The following is a 20,898-nucleotide window of genomic DNA, read 5'->3' as shown; positions in this document are numbered from 1 at the left end:
TGCCCCATCCTCAGAGGGAGGCACAGTGTGCGCACACCTCTTCCACTGCCTTCACCACACTAGAAATTATCTTTGCTTATAGCTTCCTTGTACAGAACGATTATAAAATTGTCACATGCTGGATATTAACCAGCTAACAAAGTTCTCCAAGTAATTTACTTCCAGGTGAAGTCTTTTAAGAATAAGACATTAAGTTTTGAAGATGCAGCTGTTTAAGATCTACACCCAGGAGGTCTATACTTTACTATGGAAAAAAATTAACTTTCCACTACACAAATGATGTAATCATTTACACGCACATGAAGCCAATTTTGAAGACATGACAACACTGTGACATTAACATAGGCAAATATATTTTTCAAATTTACCAGATATCTAAAGTATTGCAGTTTTGATTTTGGCTATGGCTCTAGAGAAAAACCACACTTGAACGGGTGTAATATTGAGTTCCAGATACTTCACAGAAACAACATTTATCAAATACCATTGTGCCTTCAAAAGTATAAGCCCATTAAAATATATCAGCAGGAATAAAACTTAAGTTTTTCTTGGTAGTAATTCTTCTGGGGCTGTTTACTCGCTTGATATTTTTTCTCTTTTCATTCAAACTTCATGCAAATATAGGCAAGGCTTCTAGCCCTTCCAACTACTTTATTCTTCTGCTTTTAAGTTTCTAGTTGGGAAAACTGAAAATAAATGTGGTAGCTCACAAAAAAGCATTATACAAAAAGCATTCATAGATTTTATAGTTAGAAATACATGACATATATAAGATGATAGTAACTTTTAAGTGGAATCCAAGCCAATAACAGAGCAAGACAGAAATTAATTGTTCATGGGAAATACATTTGAATAAACACGGACTGCTGTGTCAGAATATGCTGGCGAGGTTATTCCAAACCCTGTGACACAGTAAAATCCCTGCAGCAGGATAGCCAATACTTGCAACAATTTTTCCTATTTAATTTAGCAACAAATGTAAACACTTGGGTTTAAAAATATATAATAAATTTTTAAGCCTATTAAATACTTGGACTTGGCGATACTTTGCACAATGGATGTTAACAGGCAATGTGTGAAAAAGCATCTCCTTTACTCTATGTTACAGCCTTTCAGCTTAATGAAAATTCCGTTGGCTTGGAGCTGCAAGAAATAATGAAGTACCTTTCCCTTTACGTTCCTTTCACTGTTCAACATTTTGCATCTTTCTTTGATGTTCTTGCTTTCTTTCTGGAGAGGATCAATCTTTTTAGTCTTTCCTCAGAAGGAAACATCTCCATGCCCCTCTCTCTCTAACCTGGCAGTGGCAAATCTGTATCTTCTTTTCTTGGATAATTCCTGACTGTTTCACTGAGTTTCAGTTGGTTCCTAAGCCTCAGAGTGCCTCTGATAAGCTATGGAAGCATGTAATTGGGGATGGATGACAGGAAATCACAGGGATAAAAGCAGAAAATAAAAAGAGGGAGAGGGGAACGGAATCTCAGCACTTTCCATAGTGACGAGATGGCTAACTCATGGAAGGCATTTCAAGGAACTGTGCCCTCAAGTCAGCCCACGAACCACTGAAAACAAACTGAGAATATATTTAACTCTTTTTGTTCCTTTATTTAGTATTGAAACTTTTTAATTTCCGAACAAATTCATTGTATAGTGTTTGATAGCATGGTTTGCATTTAAAAACTGCATCTCACAGTTCAAGCAAATGAATGAACACAATGGTTTATTTCTTAAGGGCAAAAATGGGTACAAGACATTTTGAATTAGCCAAACAAGATTTCTGAAAGGAAAATTTAAGTGTTTCACTAAAGATTTGAGACTAGATTTGAGTCACAATTTTTATGTAATGCTAGCCAACAAACAGAGAAAAATTAATTACCTATAAATACAGTAAAGCACTTGTAAAAACTAAAATTTAAACCCAACCACACTGCCTAGATAAATGAAAGCACAGGAATTCTGATGTCATCCTTTGACAGCTATGGAAAAAGTCTGAATTCAGCAGCAAGTTTAGGTGCATGTTCCAGGACGGGGACTTCAGCATGTAGATAATCTGGTGTGGACAGCTTACTTGCTCTGTACATTTTTGCTCACGTAACAAATCACAGCTTGTTACATAGGACGGTAACACCTTAATTTAAACACCACTTACTTGATCTCTTCCTGATTTGTGAGATGTCATGTGGCGGTCGAGCTGTGTTCTGTATGCAAACGTGTAACTGCACAAGGAGCAACTAAAGTTATCTTCATTTTTTTCATGGCGATATTTAATGTGTTCCTTCAGAGAGGTAAAACGCTTGTACCCTCGATCACAATATGGGCAAGTAAGCAGCTGGGAAAATGCATCGGGCGTTCCTACACAGGAAAGACAATACACCATATTTAAACAAATGCAAGCTCCAAACTTGTTAATATCAACAAACAGATGTAGATCTGGTTAGCTCAATCACAGACAAGCCTCAAATCCTGTTTACAAATGTAAGTCTATCACTGAAACATTTTTAATGGTCATCCTGTTTTCAGCTCCTAAGGAATAAACAATATTTGCAAACTGTAGAAAGTATTTTTTTCTTTCTCTTTACCTAACAAGTAAGTGAAAAAAGAACTGAAAAAAAAATTATTAGAAACGTGGTTTATAATTCTTATACCTGGACCTGTTGAAGCGGGTCCAGAGGAGGCCACAAAATGATCAGAAGGCTGGAACACCTCTCCTGTGAGGAAAGGCTGAGAGCATTGGGGCTGTTCAGCCTGGAGAAGAGAAGGCTCCGGGGAGACCTTATTGTGGCCTTTCAGTACTTAAAGGGGGCCTACAGGAAAGACTGGGACAACCTTCTTAGCAGGGCCAGTTGTGATAGGACAAGGAGTAATGGCTTTAACTAAGGGAGGGTAGATTCAGAGTGGATACAAGGAAGAAATTTTTTACCATAACGGTGGTGAAACACTGGCACAGGTTGCCCAGAGAGGTGGTGGATGCCCCATCCCTGGAAATGTTCAAGGCCAGATTGGACAGGGCTCTGAGCAACCTGGTCTGGTTGAAGCTGTCCCTGCTCACTGCAGGAGGGTTGGGCTAGATGACCTTGAAAGGTCCCTTCCAACCCAAAGCATTCTATGATTCTATGACACACAGACATGTACCTGTCAGCAGGACATACTGCCTGCAGGACAGAAAGGAGAGAAAACATACTCTCTGAGTGACAGAAAAGAGAGAGATCAAATGTGAGGCCATAAATATGATTCTAATGTGATCTATGGAATTCTGCTGTCTTTCACAAAGTTACTTGTGTATCAGTACAGGACAAAGTGAAATCAAACTGCAGCTGAATATTAATTTCACAAGTCTATTCCTGAGAATTTACCACTTACGAAGTTTTAACTCCCTCTCTTCTTATCAGCATATATTTATCCCCTGTGTACAGTAACTTATTCTATCCTAAAAAAAAAAAAATTTTAAAGGATTTGGAATAAATTTTTCTTTATAGATTGATAAAAGTGTGTTTAAATGAACGTAGGATTTGTTGTATTTGATCAAACTATGAATTTATAAGGTGTGACCCTCCAATGACCACGCTACTCTTCCATGCTTCAAGGGAAATGGGAAGCATATTTTGCAAGGATGCACCTATCCACTGTGCCGAGTGAGAGCAGGAGAGGAAGGTGGATGGTCTTTACTGATTATCATTTTATGCTCTGAAGCACAAAGGGCAAGTTTCTACGCACTGTCATTTTAAGTTGCAGAACTATAAGCATTATTAATACTCATAAAATTAATCAGTACTTTAGAAAGTACTTCTGAATTCTTTACCTTCATGACCTCTTCCAGCAGTTATCACCATAGATTGATTATATGGTCTATAAAAGTAGCAACTTGTTCTGTTTGTGTGGAATTCACTGACTTCATTTTCACTGAACATGCCATTGTTCTTGCAACAGTGGAAAAGGAAGGCTCAGACCAGTTTTCACTATTACTAAAAACACCACCTTCTCTGTCACATAGGTTCTTTTACACTTGTTATCGTAACAGGCAAGGTAACCCCCGTATTGCACCAGCTTTTAAGTTGTTCTACCCCATTCTGCTTTTCCTGGATTAGCCGGGCTGTCCAAAAATGAACCAGTCCCCACATGTGCAGTCACACTCTGCTTCCCTTCAATTCTCTTTCTTCCACCTACAATTCAATTCACCTGACATAAGGAATACTCCATTTCAGCACAAATGCAACGTTGGAAGCACATTACATTAATTCTGTTTCCATTGGAGCAAATGGCAAAACAGCAACGGTTTCCCAAATGCCACTAAAGGCTCTCAGTCTCTGTCACTCCTCTTGTCCAGTCCCCCAGTTTGGAAGCATGGATCTTCAGCAAATATCACTATAACTTTTGCATTTTCTGTTCCAAATGATTAAAACACTAAACATTAATGTTCAGCATTGTGGTTTTCATCATAATCCCTTGTGAACTTACTGGGCTATGTCCAATTTAAATTATTAAAACAAATGTGTATTTTTAATGATTACATGGAAATCACATTGCAAGCCTATAAAACTAACCTGACAATCTGCAGCACTGCAACCACCGATTAACATCTTTAATTAAACTGTAATTTTTAAGACTTTACTGTTGAGCATACATCTTGACTTTGCAAAACTTGTAAACCACAAAATACTAGTAATTCAGGTCCTATTTCTGTATATAATTAGGTATGCACACAGTTTACATTTCTCAAATATTTTAATTTACTTGTTTTTTTGCTAAAATCTCTAATAACATGAAATCTCTGAAAGAGCAGAACAAAATTGTGAGTATTGCCCCTTTCATTGATCTTCCTTAGACACCAGCACAGTAATACAGCTACCAGGACATTTTTTGTTCAATTATGTACATTTTTTTAAATGACTGGAATACAACAACTCCTGGTACTTTCTGTAGTGTTACTTTCTTTTGGGAATCTTAAATACTCTAATAAAGGAACACAATCTGGTTGAAACTGCAGTTTTCACAGGTTATGAAAGCAGAACACTTCAGAAAGCAGCGCAGAATGCAAAAACAATCTGAACAGGTTTTTCCTTCAAACATTTCAGGATGCAGATGCCTTCAGTGTTTCATGATAAAGAAATGAACAAAGTATGACTTGTCATCTCACTCAGAAGAATCTTTCTGCTTTCGTTATGAAATAATATTTTCAAAGTCTATTGCAAAGTCCATATTTCTTAATGGGCTTCCATGAAGAAAAATAACAATGGGTCATTATTTTATCCCACATAAACATTTTTGTATAAACAATGTTTCTTTTTTCTACACTGCTGTCTTTTCAGGAAAAAATCCTAAACCTGTCAGACTTGCTACTTGATAAAAGAACTTCTAGCTAATAGATTATTTTGGGGGTTTTGTTTAGAAATACATTTTAAAAAAACGTTGTAACTCATCCTGCATTATTTTTACATGAAACTACACTCTCTTGCTTCAGTCCCATTATAATTAATACATGTGTGTTCTGTTCTTTCATACAATGTTACTGAATAGCTTTATGAGAGCTTGAATTTTTGTTTCTAGTTATTGGAGGTTATCATTTAGGTACCCACAAAACCAAACCCCAGTGCACGTCTTGTTTCACAAAATCTAGCAGTAATGTTTTTTGCATGATGATTCCATCCTCTTGTAATTATTTAACTAGGATTTTTTTTTTCCTAAAGCTACATGTGTATGCATTGTTGTCTTCTGCAATACAACAGAACTTTTAGGCCAAGTAGTTTGTACAATTTATTTTGTAGGAACTGAACTGGTGGCATATTTACCATTTTCATCCTGACCACTAGCTTCTGGCGTGCCTTGTCTCTGGTCCTCCTCAGGTGCTTCAGGGTAAATGACAGCTGTATCTTCTTGTTGAAGAAATTCTTCAACATTAGGGTCATGGTTTTGCTCATTTTCTGCATCAGAATCACATTCATCTTCTTTTACTGTGAGTGAAAAACAAGATACGAAATGACAAGTTTAAAAAGAACATAAATGAGATTCAGTAATTCAAATCGCCAAATCTCTCTCTATCCAAGGATTTCAAAACTCTTTACAAATACTAGTACAGGTCAACCTCTTGATGATGCAGGCATATGCCAAGTTTTAAAACAGAGAAACAGTGGCATAATTACATTTCAAAAAACCACTAAAATCGCAGTTTGCCTCTTCAACGCAGTGCATTTTGTATCATTTTAGATTTAGCTGTTCCCCTCAACTTCCCCCAAAATCTTAAATGCAACATTAATTATGATTTAACCTTTGTAGTTTGAAGGCCAGCTTAATATATTGACTCGTATGTTTGCAAAAGTAAATTCATTAACTTCAAGACATAATTCTTAATGTTATTTAAAACCTGTTCATTAGCGCAAGCCAGAAGGTATTGAAACTCTGAATAACAAACTGGCTAGCTAAAATGCAGCAAACTTGAACTTTGAGGGGCTTCTTCTCCAGTGCTGGAAATGTCTTGTCAAAAAGGGTTCAGATCCAGTTAACATCCTTTAACACTTAAGAAAATAATCAATGATCAACTGTACTTCAAAGTTCACAAATAATAAATTAAATATTTTACTTAATGTTTGTACGATAAGTATTTGCTATCAAGTGTTTACCTAAATACATTGTTCATAAAGTTTACTGCTACGATGGTGGAACATTCTGTGAGAGCTCTGCCTGTGGCACAGAAAACCATGACAGATCTCCTCCCCTATAAATAATATGAGCTATATTTTTAATAGGAAGGAGAAGTTTTACAATTCATCTCTCAGTGTGAAGTCACATACTCAATTTATGATTTGACACAAACTTTTTATGACATGAGACAGTCTTTCTCACATATAGGCTGTAATGTAATAACAATAATAACATAGTTCCTCGTACTTGTTCGGGAACGCCTGACTTCATAGCAGCTAAAAAGAATGTGTGACTCTACAGTTTTAAACATATCAATATTTAGGGTTGGTTTTTCTTTTTTAAATAAGGCTTACCCTGATAATATCTAACCATTCAGTGTTAAGGGTATTAAAAAAAAATGTGCAAAAAACTCTTAAAAAGCTGGTTATATGTTAAATTTTTTGTGAACCAGAGAAATAACAAAGCACCTCTTTCTGTTTGATTCTGAAACTGAAGGACACATTTTATTTTGCCTTCTGTGTAATCAGTACAGAGGAGCTGATAAGAAGGTACAGTATTAGCTGCAGTTTATTTTTGTATATTCATTATTAGTTTAAAATACTATCTATTGACCTGTAGTTGTATTCTATACAACTACACATAAGCTCAGCGCTACTCCTTGTTTCGCTCTCGCTCCCAGGGTCGTTAGCAGACGTGGCGCTGTGTGGTGTGGCGGCCAGCCCTCGTGAGAGAGGACCGCTCTGCGCCATGGGGCACCTCCACCGCTGGGCCCGGGACACCCCAAGGGAGCCCGGGCTGGTCTTCCTCAGCTAAAGCACTCTTTACAAGTTAAGACTTCTAGTGCGGAAGAGCAAAGCAGTTTATAAAGAGAGGCTGGAGAACGTCAAAGATTTCAGAAGGATGCTCACCTAGCCAAAATTCAACAGCACTTTATGAATAAGGGACTCAGATTAACAAAGAACTACCTGTACATCCAACTTCATCTGTCTGAGCTTCAGGCCCCAGGATTTCCTTTGTTTCTTTTCCAGCTGAAATAGTACGTCACAAAAAGAAGAATGAATATTTAAAAAAAAACCCAGAGCAACAAAAAAAAAGCCACACACCATTTCCATATTGTTTAGAAGAATTGCATTTCAACACAATGTTCTTTCAAAAATATAGATTGCACCTCATTTCAGCAGTGTGTAATCAGTTGAATGACAAAGATATTCATGGTTAAAGAAAAAATCTTAAAAGGAAGCAATACTAAAGACTAACCATTATTTGAAGGAAGGTAAAGACAGGGAGGGTGTGTGTCTCCAGCAAATACAGTGTCAGCTATTTAAGTAGCCCTATCTACAAATGCAGCTATCAGATACACTGGAATATTATTACTGGAAATCAGAGTATCACAAAACAAACACATTTACATTATTTTCTCTGATTAGCAGTTTTCAGAAATGATTGATAATTTGCTGGTAATGTCTGCAAACAGCTCCCTAATGTGTTCTCTTTCTTGTAAATTGTCTGGAAACCACTTACAGGCTGCGATCGCTTAAACAAGCAAGGATTTCAAACACATGCTCTCCCCTTCAGGTGAAATCCCTCATGTATCAATTCCAGCATCCAGTAGAAAGGAGCCTGCAGGAACCAGATGTCCGCAGAACTAACCCTGTGGATCCCACCTGCCTCTGAAGCTCCACCAGCTCCTGCCGAGCTGCAGCATTCAAGGATGTGACATGGAAGTTTTACCTCACTACAGGCTGGTGGTTCAAATCAATAAATGGTCCAATCCACTCCTAATTTATGTTCCTTGGGTAGCCTGGACCGGGAAGTTCCTACTGGAAAGGCCACTGCTGCCATTTCTGTCAGTAACTGGCTTACAGCAGGAGCGCGTAGGAAAGCTATGTTGGTTGTCTTGCTCCTGTATCAGTAGCATGCTAGGATAATATATGTAAAATTAAAGCGTTATTTCATAGTTCTGTTATGGAAACCTTAGCTGCTTCAGAGCTACACTGCAACAAAAGACTCTTACATGGTACTGGAGGTCAGACTACACAACTGCTACGATCTGAAATGACAACTGTCATACGTTGGTTTACCTCACTTCATTCTACTTCGGTGCAGGGCAAAATCCTTTGATCTGGCTAGTCAAAACCCCAGAACATTCCGTCTTTTTAATTACAGGAGAAACCAATTTCTCCTTTATATGGAAGATGATAAATTCTAGGACAACTTTAAGTTTTCAGATAAATGGCTTCCTCAAAGGAAAAGACTGTTAATTCTGTCTACCTTGATAAAATCCCACAAACCCAAAATATGTGTAAGCTATATCTGCAGATAGTCACAAACAAGAAATTCGGTTAAAAGGAAACTGCAACACTTAAATCTTACTTTAATTGCCATCTAAAAACCCCTCCAAAACAGCCCATATTTTATTGGTCAATACTGGATTGTGAACTAATTATATTTTTGGCTCATGACACCAAAGACTTGGTTCAGAATTTGTAAGATGGATGACTGTATGCAATGCAAATTTAAATCCAAAATCTAATTTCTGAAAAACAGTCATGATGCAAACCCACTATTTTCCTTTAAAAAGGGTTTGTGATTTTTTTCCATTAGGAAATAGGCTTTGTGGAAGAGGAGGAATATCACTAAGTTATTACTCATAGAGATTTAAATTATAGTGTAGCAAATTCCACTGGCGTCAGTACAAATAAAAGCTATGCTTCCCAAGGGAATGTCAAGGAACTTATGGCATTATAGATTAATCTCAGTGAAGTTAAAAACCCTCTCAATTCTAATAATCATACCCTCTGTTTGGTACTGTCTCTTCCCAATATCTGAAAGTGGTGTATAAGACAGGGAGGAGTCCTTTCCCACAGGGGGTGATCTTCCTTAATGCTGTAGGAATAATTATTTGAAAAAATTTAAGTAGAGCTCCATCTTTATAGCTATGTACGGTCCACAGAGGAAGGCAACTTTGCAGTTGTGCCCTCAGAAGCCCATTTACTGTGCTGCAAACACAGCTGCTGAGAAGCCATGGAAAGGGATGTGACGATGGGGAACAGAGCTTAAGACACTGTTCCACCAAGTAGAAGTCACAGCTCTGAATTCTAGAAGAAATCTGAGCTACCTGCTGAATGACTGCTTAAACACAGGTCTCCAGAAATAGCATCTGGGGCATGAATATCCATCTTGGCATTACATCTGGACATACTATGTAATTGTAAGACATCTTCTTGGACTTCTGCATCCCATCATTGCTTATGAGAAGCTGCTTGGAGATATTGTGGGACTTCCTAGGGTTAAATGCTAATGATTTTCAGATCAGAGGCAACAGTGTGTACTAGCAGTGAACATGTATGACACAATCACTGTGTCACAGGCTCACTGCAAAGATCTCTGCATGGGTAAGATAACTGATCAAATTTAAACCACTAGCGGAATGGAAATTTTGGTTGTAGGCAGAAAGACAAACTTCACTAAAATTTCCACCACAGTCTTATCTTGAGAAGGGAATAAATTCCAAAGCTCATCAAAAGAGTTTCTAATTTAAATTCTTTAGAGCTAGCTTTCTGATATGCATGTAGCAAGTGCTATTTACAGCTTACAGTATTGCCTGGTTGTTTGCTTCTATGAGAAAAAACTTGATCAAAAAGATGCCACACTTTTTTAGGCTTCCTCCCAAATGAAATTAAGACAAAATAGCACAGCAACCTTCCTCAGCAACCCACCACACTGAAAGAACACAATCCATCTTACAGCTCCTAGGCTCAACCTAAAATTTTATGGGTTAAAGGAATTTTTGAGTTGCAGGAAGAGCTTAAACATAAACCATAACTTCACTAATTTTTAAAGGTTATTTCAAGGTCTGGACAATTTTTTAAGATTTCCAATTTTTCAAAGATATCTGAATTCCAGGTCTGAGACATCCGGATTTGCTAAATACTTCTAATATATCATAATGCTTTTTAAGTGTGTTAATATAAGAAGTCAGTAAGTTCAACCTTTGCTTTTATAAAAAAAAAATGGTACTATAGGTTTTACTTCATACTAAAGCAAAAAAAAGATCATATTACAGAATCATTGCACACATGAACTCTGGCACACTGCCGACAACTTGTGCAGGATACACGTGGTTCACTTTTTCAAACCCGTATGACTGTTTCAGTTAAACCTCTTGAGATACACACCTTATATTTAAAACACCTGTTGTGAAGGTCTTTTAGAAATTCAGTTAGAATGACTGGAAACGGAAGGAAACTAATCTGATAAAGAAATGTTACGTGTGTTGTTTCTATTCTTGGGCATTCGTGAACAGAATAAATATGTAAAAAACTCATTCTGTTAAGTCCAGCTAAATCCTGGAAATTTCAATACTACTTTACTGATGAAATACAATTTACTAAAACTGCTGTAGTGTATGTTTTCTAAAAATAATCACCAGTCCTGAAGATAGTATTAGTGCTGCACGGACACCTATCCCCATACTTCTCCCTGTACGAAAGAGATCATGTATTCAGTACCCCACTCTTCAGAGTTCTAATGTTCAACCAAGACTGATAATATGATTTTCAGCTCACACCTTTCCTTCTAGGAAAGCTATAAAAAAATAAATAATACTTTGCCATCACAAAAAAAAACTCCATAAAACCTAATGTAGCCTTCATTCTTCTCATGTAGTCATTGCCAGAAATACAAACAATTTATTTAAAAAAAACCCCTTACTATCCAATAAAAACCCCTCCAGACTGCTATAAAAGAGGCTTCATAATACATAATTTTTATAGAAGAAATTTATGGTAGTTTGAGCAAGCCTGTATAGCAATTGTTTAATCTTTTGTCTGTCTAAACACTGATGAAAACCTGTCTTCGTCAGCAACGACCAAGGCAGAGAAAACATTGCCCACATTGTGATTCTACAGTCACAGCAGAATTGGTTCAAATGCTTCATTCTAACAAACAGATTATAAAATGTTAAAAATGGTACAAGTCAAAAAAGTTGCCATCACATGTCTAGAGCTCTGGAAAGCCCCAGAAGGTTGTCTGAGGCAAGACGCTGTGTCATGACTACCTGTAGGTCCATCTCCAGGCCACGGCCAGTCCAAGGGGTCTCGACCCAGCACCTCTGTGAGCCAGTGCTCTTCTTCACTCCCTGTTCTGGGCTTCCTACACCTATACTTGAAGGGTTCAAGAAACAGTCTACATACAGCCCTTTTTTATGTAACTGCAATTCCGGATAAATACAGCCTGCAGCAGAGCAAAGATATTATAGGAGAACTAAGAAAACTACTTACCTAATAATTTAGCTCCAAAATACTCATTTCCCTGCACAGCATACCTTGGCAATAGCAGCTACGTAAAAACAGGCTGAGCTGATGCTATTCTTTGAACTCTCAGCTGCTCTCAGCTGGATTGCAGTGAGGAACCATATGACTGCTTTCTGTTTGTTTAGATGTAAGGTCATGCAATTTGTGTTAAACCACCAATTTTAACAAGGCGGATGGTAAAGAATTGCGGCTGGACTTCAGACACAAAGAGGGATATGCTGGAAAAAAATTCTGTATCTTTCAGGGGATTAAGGCCAAACTCCGCAATAAATTCTACTAATTTATGTATTTATCCCAATCTGGCTCAAACGTAAGCATGCTGTGTGGTGTTATGAAACTCAGCATCTGATTCCACAGTAAAAAAGGCCCATTCCCCAATTGCTTCAAATTTTCAGCTTCTAAAGCTGCTGCATAATATGTACAATATTTACCTCCTTCTAGTGTTTTCAAAATACAGATTCATTCCGAGTAAGATAGCCAATTCTAAAACTGATAATCTAAAAATTATTTTTTCTGGCTATATTCTGCAAAGGAAAAGGTGTAAGCAGCTCACAGGCAGAAATTTACATCTGAATATTATTTTGTTTCATGTTGTTGGCTTACTGCTTACTCCCCAAGCTGCACAAACCCTGAACCTTACTGGGAGCTAAGGTAGAGCCTCGCCATGCAAAAAGACTTGGAAAAACTAAAAGCAAGTAACTAGTCTCTGATCACCCTTGAGAATGCTGTGTCCACAGATTTGAAGCTCCTGTTTAACAATGCAAGTGGAATGAATGCACCTCCGAATCTACCTCAAATATTAAATAAAGAACATAAAACATATCACAATAAATATGTTAGAAAACCTCTTTTTGACTGTGATTATTACATTACTTCAGTAACAAATCGACCAAAAAACATTCTACGAAATCTTTTTAGAAACCTCTCTCTGCACAGCATCATCAGGGAAAAAGAACATACCTTCATCTTCCCAGCAACTGTTCGTACTCCCTTCTCTTTCACTGTTTTCTGGTAATACTGCATGGTCTGTTGGCAAGTCATCTTCGGGCACACTAGCATCACAGTCTGCGGCATCAGTTACACTTTCTTCTTCCACTATGTGCAATTTATCTTCATCATCTGAATCTGAGTTTGCTTCTACCACGTTATTATAGTTGGTGACTGTGAACAGACAAAAAGCAAAACTCTGGTCAATATACTCTTAATTTAAAGCATGGAGGTCCAAAGCTTTCAGTACTGTTCCAGATGCTATATCTGAGGCACCTCTGTGGAGTCACGTCATTATTTCTTCTTTTCATATGGGGATGGCAGTGGCTTGTGAGCAACCTGGACACAATGGAAGCACACAAGGAGACATCTGACAGCTTCTGGGCTTCCACCACTGCTAGGAACCATGGTACCTCTCACTTCTGCACACCCAGAGTAAGGCTGCACAATAAAAGGCAGCGGACAACTCCAGAGTTGTCTTCTGGGGCACAATGAAGCATTAGACTTCCAACTGGATCACTCCATATTGGATACCTGTATTACTGTATGTTTCCTTTAAGAATATTATGGCCTGGTCAACAGTCTGTGAAACACTAAATACTGATCAGCAACATTTTGTTACAGACAGAGGTGTGTGATGAGGAGAGGCTGTATGTATATAGCAATCAGTGGGGTACAGCAGGAAGAAAACTGCAGGGAAGCAACTGGCACCGAAGATCAAGTGATCTTCGCTCTGGAGAAGGCAGCTCCATCGCTCTTGCCCGGTCCCATGGAGCAAGCCCTTGTCGGCAGCTATGCACAGCAGCTCTGCTCACCCAGCCCATCTTTTCGCCGGCTCTTCCTGCAACTGATGCCACCCCCATGCTCCGGGTATCCAAATCAAGGAGCAGGAAATGGGAACAATAAGGAGATTTGATTCAGAAGGGCTAAAGTACTCCTGATCCAAGTGAAAACGCTCTTGCATTTACACTCAAAGATCACACTAAAGACTCCACAGCATGAATATGAAAGGAAAAGTCTCAGAGGTAGCTTAGAGAAGAAATCTTGCATCGTATTTTCCCCAGCTGCCACGCAAAGGTAATAACTCTACTTTTTCAGCCTGGAGAACATATTGGGAGAGTCTTGTGGACAAAGCACTACATGATGATATATACGTTTCTGTCCTATGGGAGCAGATTATTATTATTATAGTCTTCATTTGTAAGCACAAAAGATCAGTTATGGCCATTTCAATTTAAACTGTATGGATTACGCATTAAGAAAAAAATTACTTTCACAATCTGTTGAAATGTCTTGTTACTCACACTGAAGTTAAACTATTAAACATTTATATCTATATGTGTATTACTTCTTCACTGCCAAGTTTAAAGTTCTTACTGAAATGCTTCAAAACACAGTTTAAGAAAGAAAATAAATTTATCGATGAATAAACTAACAAGACATGTCTTGGCTGCAGTACTCCTTCAGTGGTTATCCGAATTATACCTGGGAGGCACATAATCACACTACTTGACGATACCTGCATCCCATCACTGTTAGCACATGAGAAGCCAGACTGATTCTTTCATGTGAAATCCTGCCTACTAAGTTAGACAAATAGCAAACTAGACTCCTGCTCTTCTGAAGTTAGCTTACTTTTTTTTTAAAGTAGATATTCTAGCCATTTAAAAATGTGTTTAATCAGGGAAATGAGTAACATTATGAACCGATCAGGCTACTATCTCATTTCCTTCCAATTCAGGAGAAAAATGTCTCATCCAGAACACGCATAAGCATGACAAAAGAGCCTTTTGAATTTAAAACAAACATTTCATATTTCCATGTTTCACACACAGTGTTATTTGAAAAATGTAGTAATACCCCACTATTCATGGTATTGACCTCCTCTAAGGCAACAAATCTAGGCATATTGCCTAAATACTAGTATCTGGTGCACTTCAATTGATAAATTGATATTCACTTTATATTCAGTAACTGATTTTGCAAAGTAAAATAGCTACTGTAAGGGATGCTAATGTTGTGTGAAAGAGAAGACACACATGTATTCCCTCACCAAAGCAGAAGAGAGTTATGTATTTATTTGCCTGAGAAATGGTAAATGCAGCTTTAAAAAAAGTGTAAGAACAGACACAAACCCAAAGGAAGTGGAAAAATTATTTTAGCCTGTTGTCTTAACTGAGTTTTACGATGATGCTTAGATGTAGAGGGTTATTAATATAAAACATCAACACATTTACCTTTGCCACACAGAAGGGAGATCAATAAGATTAAAAAATTTATAGGCATAAGTTCAGATATCAGTAATGTAGATAATGAATACTCAATTTTTTAAAAGTATCCTGTTTAGTTTGGGAAGTTAATTGGAATCTCTTACATTAAATTTAGAGCGGTTTTTATGGAAAACAAAAATATACGCAGAAAATTTGTCCTGAAGAATTACACTTCTGGAGAAAAAATGTCTTTTCCTCATTGTATATTTTTTGATTTTAAATATAAACTATTCATTATGGCTCTATTTACCTTGAAACATTTTCATACATTCTCACTGCACTCAGTCCTGTGCTCCCTCCACAAAACTTAAGAACACCTCCATAAAAAGCGAGAAACAAATGGTCTTTGGGATTTCAGTTCTTTCCGCCAAAGATCAGTTGTCAACAAGGCAACAGCGTAAAATCATGAAGAAATCTGGCTCTAACATTCTTGTTTTCCTCTTACAAAGAGCTGTAGGGGAAACAGACTGCCAAACCTGCACCTAAAAGGGCCCGGCACGTTTGGGATGGCCAGGCAACCTGCACCCCAAACGCAGCAGAAAGTCGAGCGCTTCAAACGACGGAAACATCCATACGACAGTACGCAACTCTAGCAAAATGATTACATGCTGTTTTCCCTCTGTAGGATCCTTACCTCACCTACTGCAGTGACAGAAAATACGCAGTGAACACTCAGTCTTACGGAGTGAACTGAGTGTTCATTGGGTTCTGCCTCATTTCTTCAGACTGCAAAGTGACTGCTCATTCTTTTCATCCCCATCAGACAGCAGCATTCCCAAAGCCTCACTTACAGGTGTTAGCCAAAATAGCATTCCTCATTATACATCCTATATCATATATTACATATTATACATATTTAGATACATTATAACTATATATTATACAATTATATTATTAAATATTATATGTATTTCGCTACACGGTATTCAGCAGGAATGCTTCAAAATATATAATTAACAGAACTGTAGTAGGGTGATGGCATCTCCATCTTACAGAGAAGAAACCAACTACTTACAAACCAGAGGATTCTTTCGACAATCATGGCATTGCCATGTCAGTGCAAGGCATTTTGGGCCTTACTTCTCAGAGGACTTTGCATTTTTACAGCATTTTATATATTCAAAGCACACTTGTGTTCATTCCAAATGCAGCTGTGCTCCGATCCCAGGTACCTTGGCTTGAGTGCCACAGCAACTAGAAACACAGAGTTCACCTCCAAAATAAGTGACCTTCCAGATCCACATAAAAACTCCTTGAAAGAGAGAGAATAAAACCAAGTCTTTCAGCGGAGCCTTCAAATGCCTTAGAGAGAGCGCTTTTGATTCCTGCAGCCCTCTACTTAAATTACCACGGTTTTCAGCAATTAAGGCAAAGGTTCTGGAGACAACAGCTTCCTTTAACAAACACCCCTGACTCATTCTCCGGGCACCATTCCTCCTGTGAAAAAATTATGTGATCACATAATTAAAGATCTTATCGTTATGCATACATGCAAGGGACAAATTAAAACAGTTTGAGCAATCTTCATTCTGACATTTTCCAACTTATTTTGAATGCTCGACTTCGAAATCAAACACTTGACTTTGAAAGAAGGTATTAATATTCTTTAATAGAACAATGGTTGAAAAACAATCAAACCTTATAATTTACTGTATTTTTAGCTAATTAAAATTAAAATCCCATTACATGGTGCCATAATGATGCCTGCATTGGGTGCAAAGCTTAGCTTTAGCAATGCAGATCTGTTCCTGGTGCCCTACGAGACTAAGGGATGGCAGTAGCAGCCTGCTGTCTCCATTTGCTTCAGACATGTTTTGGCAACATCTTTCACAGCTCTCTGAAGACATTAAAACCCCCTAGAACTACAGCACCCAGCATCCAACTCCAGGGGTAACCGTCCTCCCCCTCTCCCTTCTCCAGTTCTCTCCTAGAGCCAAATTTAGACCCTCCCTATCTGCACATCATTTTGGGTGTTTTCTCCTCTCGTCCTTGATGTTTCCTGAGAATAGCCACCACTGAAAGAAGAGGACAACAAGCTCACGAGCCTCGCTTGATGCCTGGCATCACAGTAACTGATGAAGTTGGGAGGAATTTAATTATATCTTTTTGGATAGAGATGGAAATATACTCAATACAAAAGCAATATGTAAAGACTACCGCTTACAACCTCTGAAAGAAATTCAATTGAATATACACAAATGATGACTTCAAGGGGCTTCTAATTTGGCCAAACATTCCATGCAGAAACCAAAAACCACATGTAAAACCTCACTTAGAGGAACAGTTCGAGCTCTCCAATGAAGTAACTACAAATATTTCAAACTTCAGTAATATTTACTTTTAGTTAATGTCATTTAAAAGTAGTGACTACCCTAAACAAAATAATTCAGCCTGGATCACAGAGAACTGGCACAAACAGCAATCACTGTCTGCAGGATGAGACACCGTGCCGTGAGAAGCGAGGATGGCTGGCGAGGTGACATCGCCCTCGGCCACCATGGCCCCAGGGACAGCCATCGGCAGCAGGGGATAAGCAGCAGGCCACTGCAGGGAATCTTGCCTTCAATTATAAAAGCTCAGTTTGACTCAGACCATGAACCATGGCTGTAAGCCTCCAAAAAACAGGTCACCAGACAAGCACATACCAGGTATAACAGACATACGGGCCTATTCTGTCCACCGTATAGTATGTAACCTTAGCATAAAAAGTACATTATTATATTAAACAGTTTCATTACTAATTTCAGCTTTACTTTCACAGATCAATGGAAAAGAAGGCCCCTTTTTCAACATCTGTATTACAAATGACACTGAAGACTAAATATTTATTCAATAAATATACTTTTTATATCATTACTATATATCTTCTGAATTAAAGATGAAATATTCATTGAAAAACAATACATGAAAAATACATCTTATGAACCATAATTACTTCTTTTCTTGTTGATCACTTTCTTGCCACAGTATCTTGATTCTTAAAGAATAAATGAGTATCTCTAGTTGGAAGCTTTCATTGCTCTGAGGGTAGATGACTGTAAAATGAATTGCAGAAAATAAGCTTTGCTTTCTGGATTTTTACAGTCCTAAAGGCAGAGAAGATGTATGATATTGCACAATTCTAATTAAAAAAGAAATATGCTCAAATGGAATTAGCGATTAAAGAGCTAAAACAGAGAAATACATTATTTTGCTGGTTGAATACAGCTAGGAAACCATGATACACGTCTAGTCATATTCAAACATGCTATTTAAAAGGAAAAGAATCTTGAGTTCTCTGATTTAAAACCAATGAACCCAGGAAATTCAAGGTGAACACTAATACTGCGGTGATGAAAGACTATAGGACTCTCTGTTTCCATAACATATACTATAATCGGAGAGTCCCCAAAGAGGGGAGTGACCCGGGCAGCAACAGAAGGAAAGCTTCTCACAAAGCTGGCAGCAGGTACCCGCTCACCGCTCCCCCACCCAGATCTGCCCTCAGAATCGTCAGATGACATGAAAGATGACATTCCCAACAGGAAGAATGACCCAATCAAGTTCATATCACTCAAATTCTGATAGGAATTTACTCATTTCAACAACAAAGAGAAAGTATGCGGTGGAGTATGTATTGGAATAATTTGAGTTCAGCTGGCAACACCCCAGAACTGCACTAAAAAGAGGACAGGCTTCAACCAAACTAATCCATAATCTCTAATATGTATTACCAAGATTTGGAAGCGTACAGAGGGAAGGATGCTTTGAACCTGACCTGTTACAACCTTTTCTTCAATACTTGCCAGTGGTCACTGTCTTTTACGTAGAGTCTGGTCCAACATTCTTACTACCTGTCTCTTTGATACTGTTCCATACTTTAGCCAAAATTCTACCTACTCCCACTGGAAAAAAAACAAAACAACCACCCTTTTAGGAATTTGTGAGTTAACACAAACACCTTTGAATTTTTTAATATATTGGACACATGTAACCAACACATTTGAGCTGTGTGGGTTCAGTATCTCAACACTGAAAAGGCTGGCAATCTAGAACAGGTGTGACAGATTCTGATCTTTTAGAAATCCTACTCCTAAAAGCTCTTCCAAGTTCTAATAAAAAAAATTTGAAAGCTTATTCATGAATACTGTTAGAAAAGAAACCTCTGATTCTACAAAATTGGAACAACTCCTGTGTTCTATGAAGTGCATTCCTGGTTCCTGCATTTCTGCTCTGACAGTCTGCAATCAGCTCTTGGAAACCATTTACTTTCTGTCAGCCCAACTGAAAATCTGCACCTATACATTATTCTGCTCTAGTCTTAATATTTAAGCAAAATATATTGCAAAGGCAGAAACCTGATAATTTAGCATGCAGTATTTTGTGTTTAGATTTTGGGATATTCTATTAATTTTATTACTACTCCTGAATGAAATGTCATACTTGTGCTTCTCCAGTGATTAGCTGCCCAGTATCTTTAGTAGAAGTTAGACCTTTATGTTCTTTTCACATTTTTCCTCTCAATTTAATACATACATTTGAAATTAATAAGTAACTTCCACACAATAATACATACAGAACCATGTTACCATCTGAAGTAGAAACATAGGGAAGAGCTTAAGAAAAGAGAGGGCATGTGTTGATGCTTCTCCTGAAATTCTCCGCCTGTTCCTAGCTCCTGGAATTCCTAAATGAGACGTGTGGTCATCATACCAATAGTCTCATTTTCTGTGAATTTGTCTGGTTACTTTTCGAATTCACGAAAAAGTGTCCCCTACATCCTCCCCACCTGTGACCTCTCGGCTGTGCATGATTTCATACGCTTCACTGCGCAGCCCTCCCTTCCAACATGAGAAGTCCTCATCCACTTGTTACTCACGCAGAAGTTGTTCCATTGATCATTTTTGCTGCACCTCTATGGACCACCTCCTGCTCTGCTGCATCACTGTGTTTACTGGGGGAGAGATGCCAAACCAGAACTACACAGAGTATTCAGAATGCACAACACATCACGGATCAGAACAGCAGCATAACCACGTGCTGTTTTCTTCTCTATCCCTTTTCTAATAAAGCAAATCATATTCTAAGACTTATCTTGACCACTACAAGTAATTAAACTGACACCACTACAGGTTTATTTTCTGTAACCTAGAAGTGCTGTTCCTGAATGGTAACAATCAGCTCAGAACCCATCATGGGACCCTGCTCCTCCCTCCACATGTTGCTTTATTTTTATCTACCTAGAGTTTTATCTGCCTTACTACTGCTTAGCTATTTGGAAACACCGTCATTGTTTCCCGAACAAGTACAAGCAACCCTTAGTGAAAATATTTGCTGCTTCCCAGCCATGTCACGGCCTCCATCAGGCAGCAGGATGACTTCCCGTAGTACGACAGCCAGCAGCTCTGCATAGCACAGTGGAGGCAGCAGAACACATTACGTTAGGCAGCATGTTGAACTCCGTAAAAATACACTACAATGAGATCTTGTTATATGGAAAGTGTGAGGAAACTGTATTACAGTCTTAATTAAATCATTCAAGAAAAAAAAAAGAGAACAAAACCCTGCCAGAGATTAGTTTCTGAAATAATCCATTATAAATTTAATTTAAAAACTTACTTGTAGTTTTCAGAAAAGTAATTCTGCTTTTAAGAACAGTATACATGCTATAACTGTGGAGAATAGAACTATATTTTACATATAAAAGGTTG

The 20,898-nt window shown here is 37.9% G+C and overlaps 1 protein-coding gene across 2 annotated transcripts in view; it reads right to left on the bottom strand.

Moving 5' to 3' along the window:
* ZEB1 (zinc finger E-box binding homeobox 1) overlaps positions 1–20,898 on the bottom strand; it is a 125,282-nt gene that overhangs the window by 12,731 nt on the left and 91,653 nt on the right. For both annotated transcript variants that reach the window (XM_075419653.1, XM_075419654.1), the window contains exons 2-5: positions 12,912–13,112; positions 7,602–7,664; positions 5,787–5,948; positions 2,150–2,352 (exon numbers count right to left, since the gene is read on the bottom strand). In XM_075419653.1, the coding sequence (XP_075275768.1) occupies positions 2,150–2,352; positions 5,787–5,948; positions 7,602–7,664; positions 12,912–13,112 (629 nt within the window). The remainder of the gene's footprint in view (positions 1–2,149; positions 2,353–5,786; positions 5,949–7,601; positions 7,665–12,911; positions 13,113–20,898) is intronic.

This window comes from Opisthocomus hoazin, chromosome 4 (genome assembly GCF_030867145.1).
Source record: "Opisthocomus hoazin isolate bOpiHoa1 chromosome 4, bOpiHoa1.hap1, whole genome shotgun sequence".
NCBI lineage: Eukaryota > Metazoa > Chordata > Aves > Opisthocomiformes > Opisthocomidae > Opisthocomus > Opisthocomus hoazin.
Note: the sequence above shows the minus strand (reverse complement) of the source record. Positions and strands in the feature narration are given on the sequence as shown.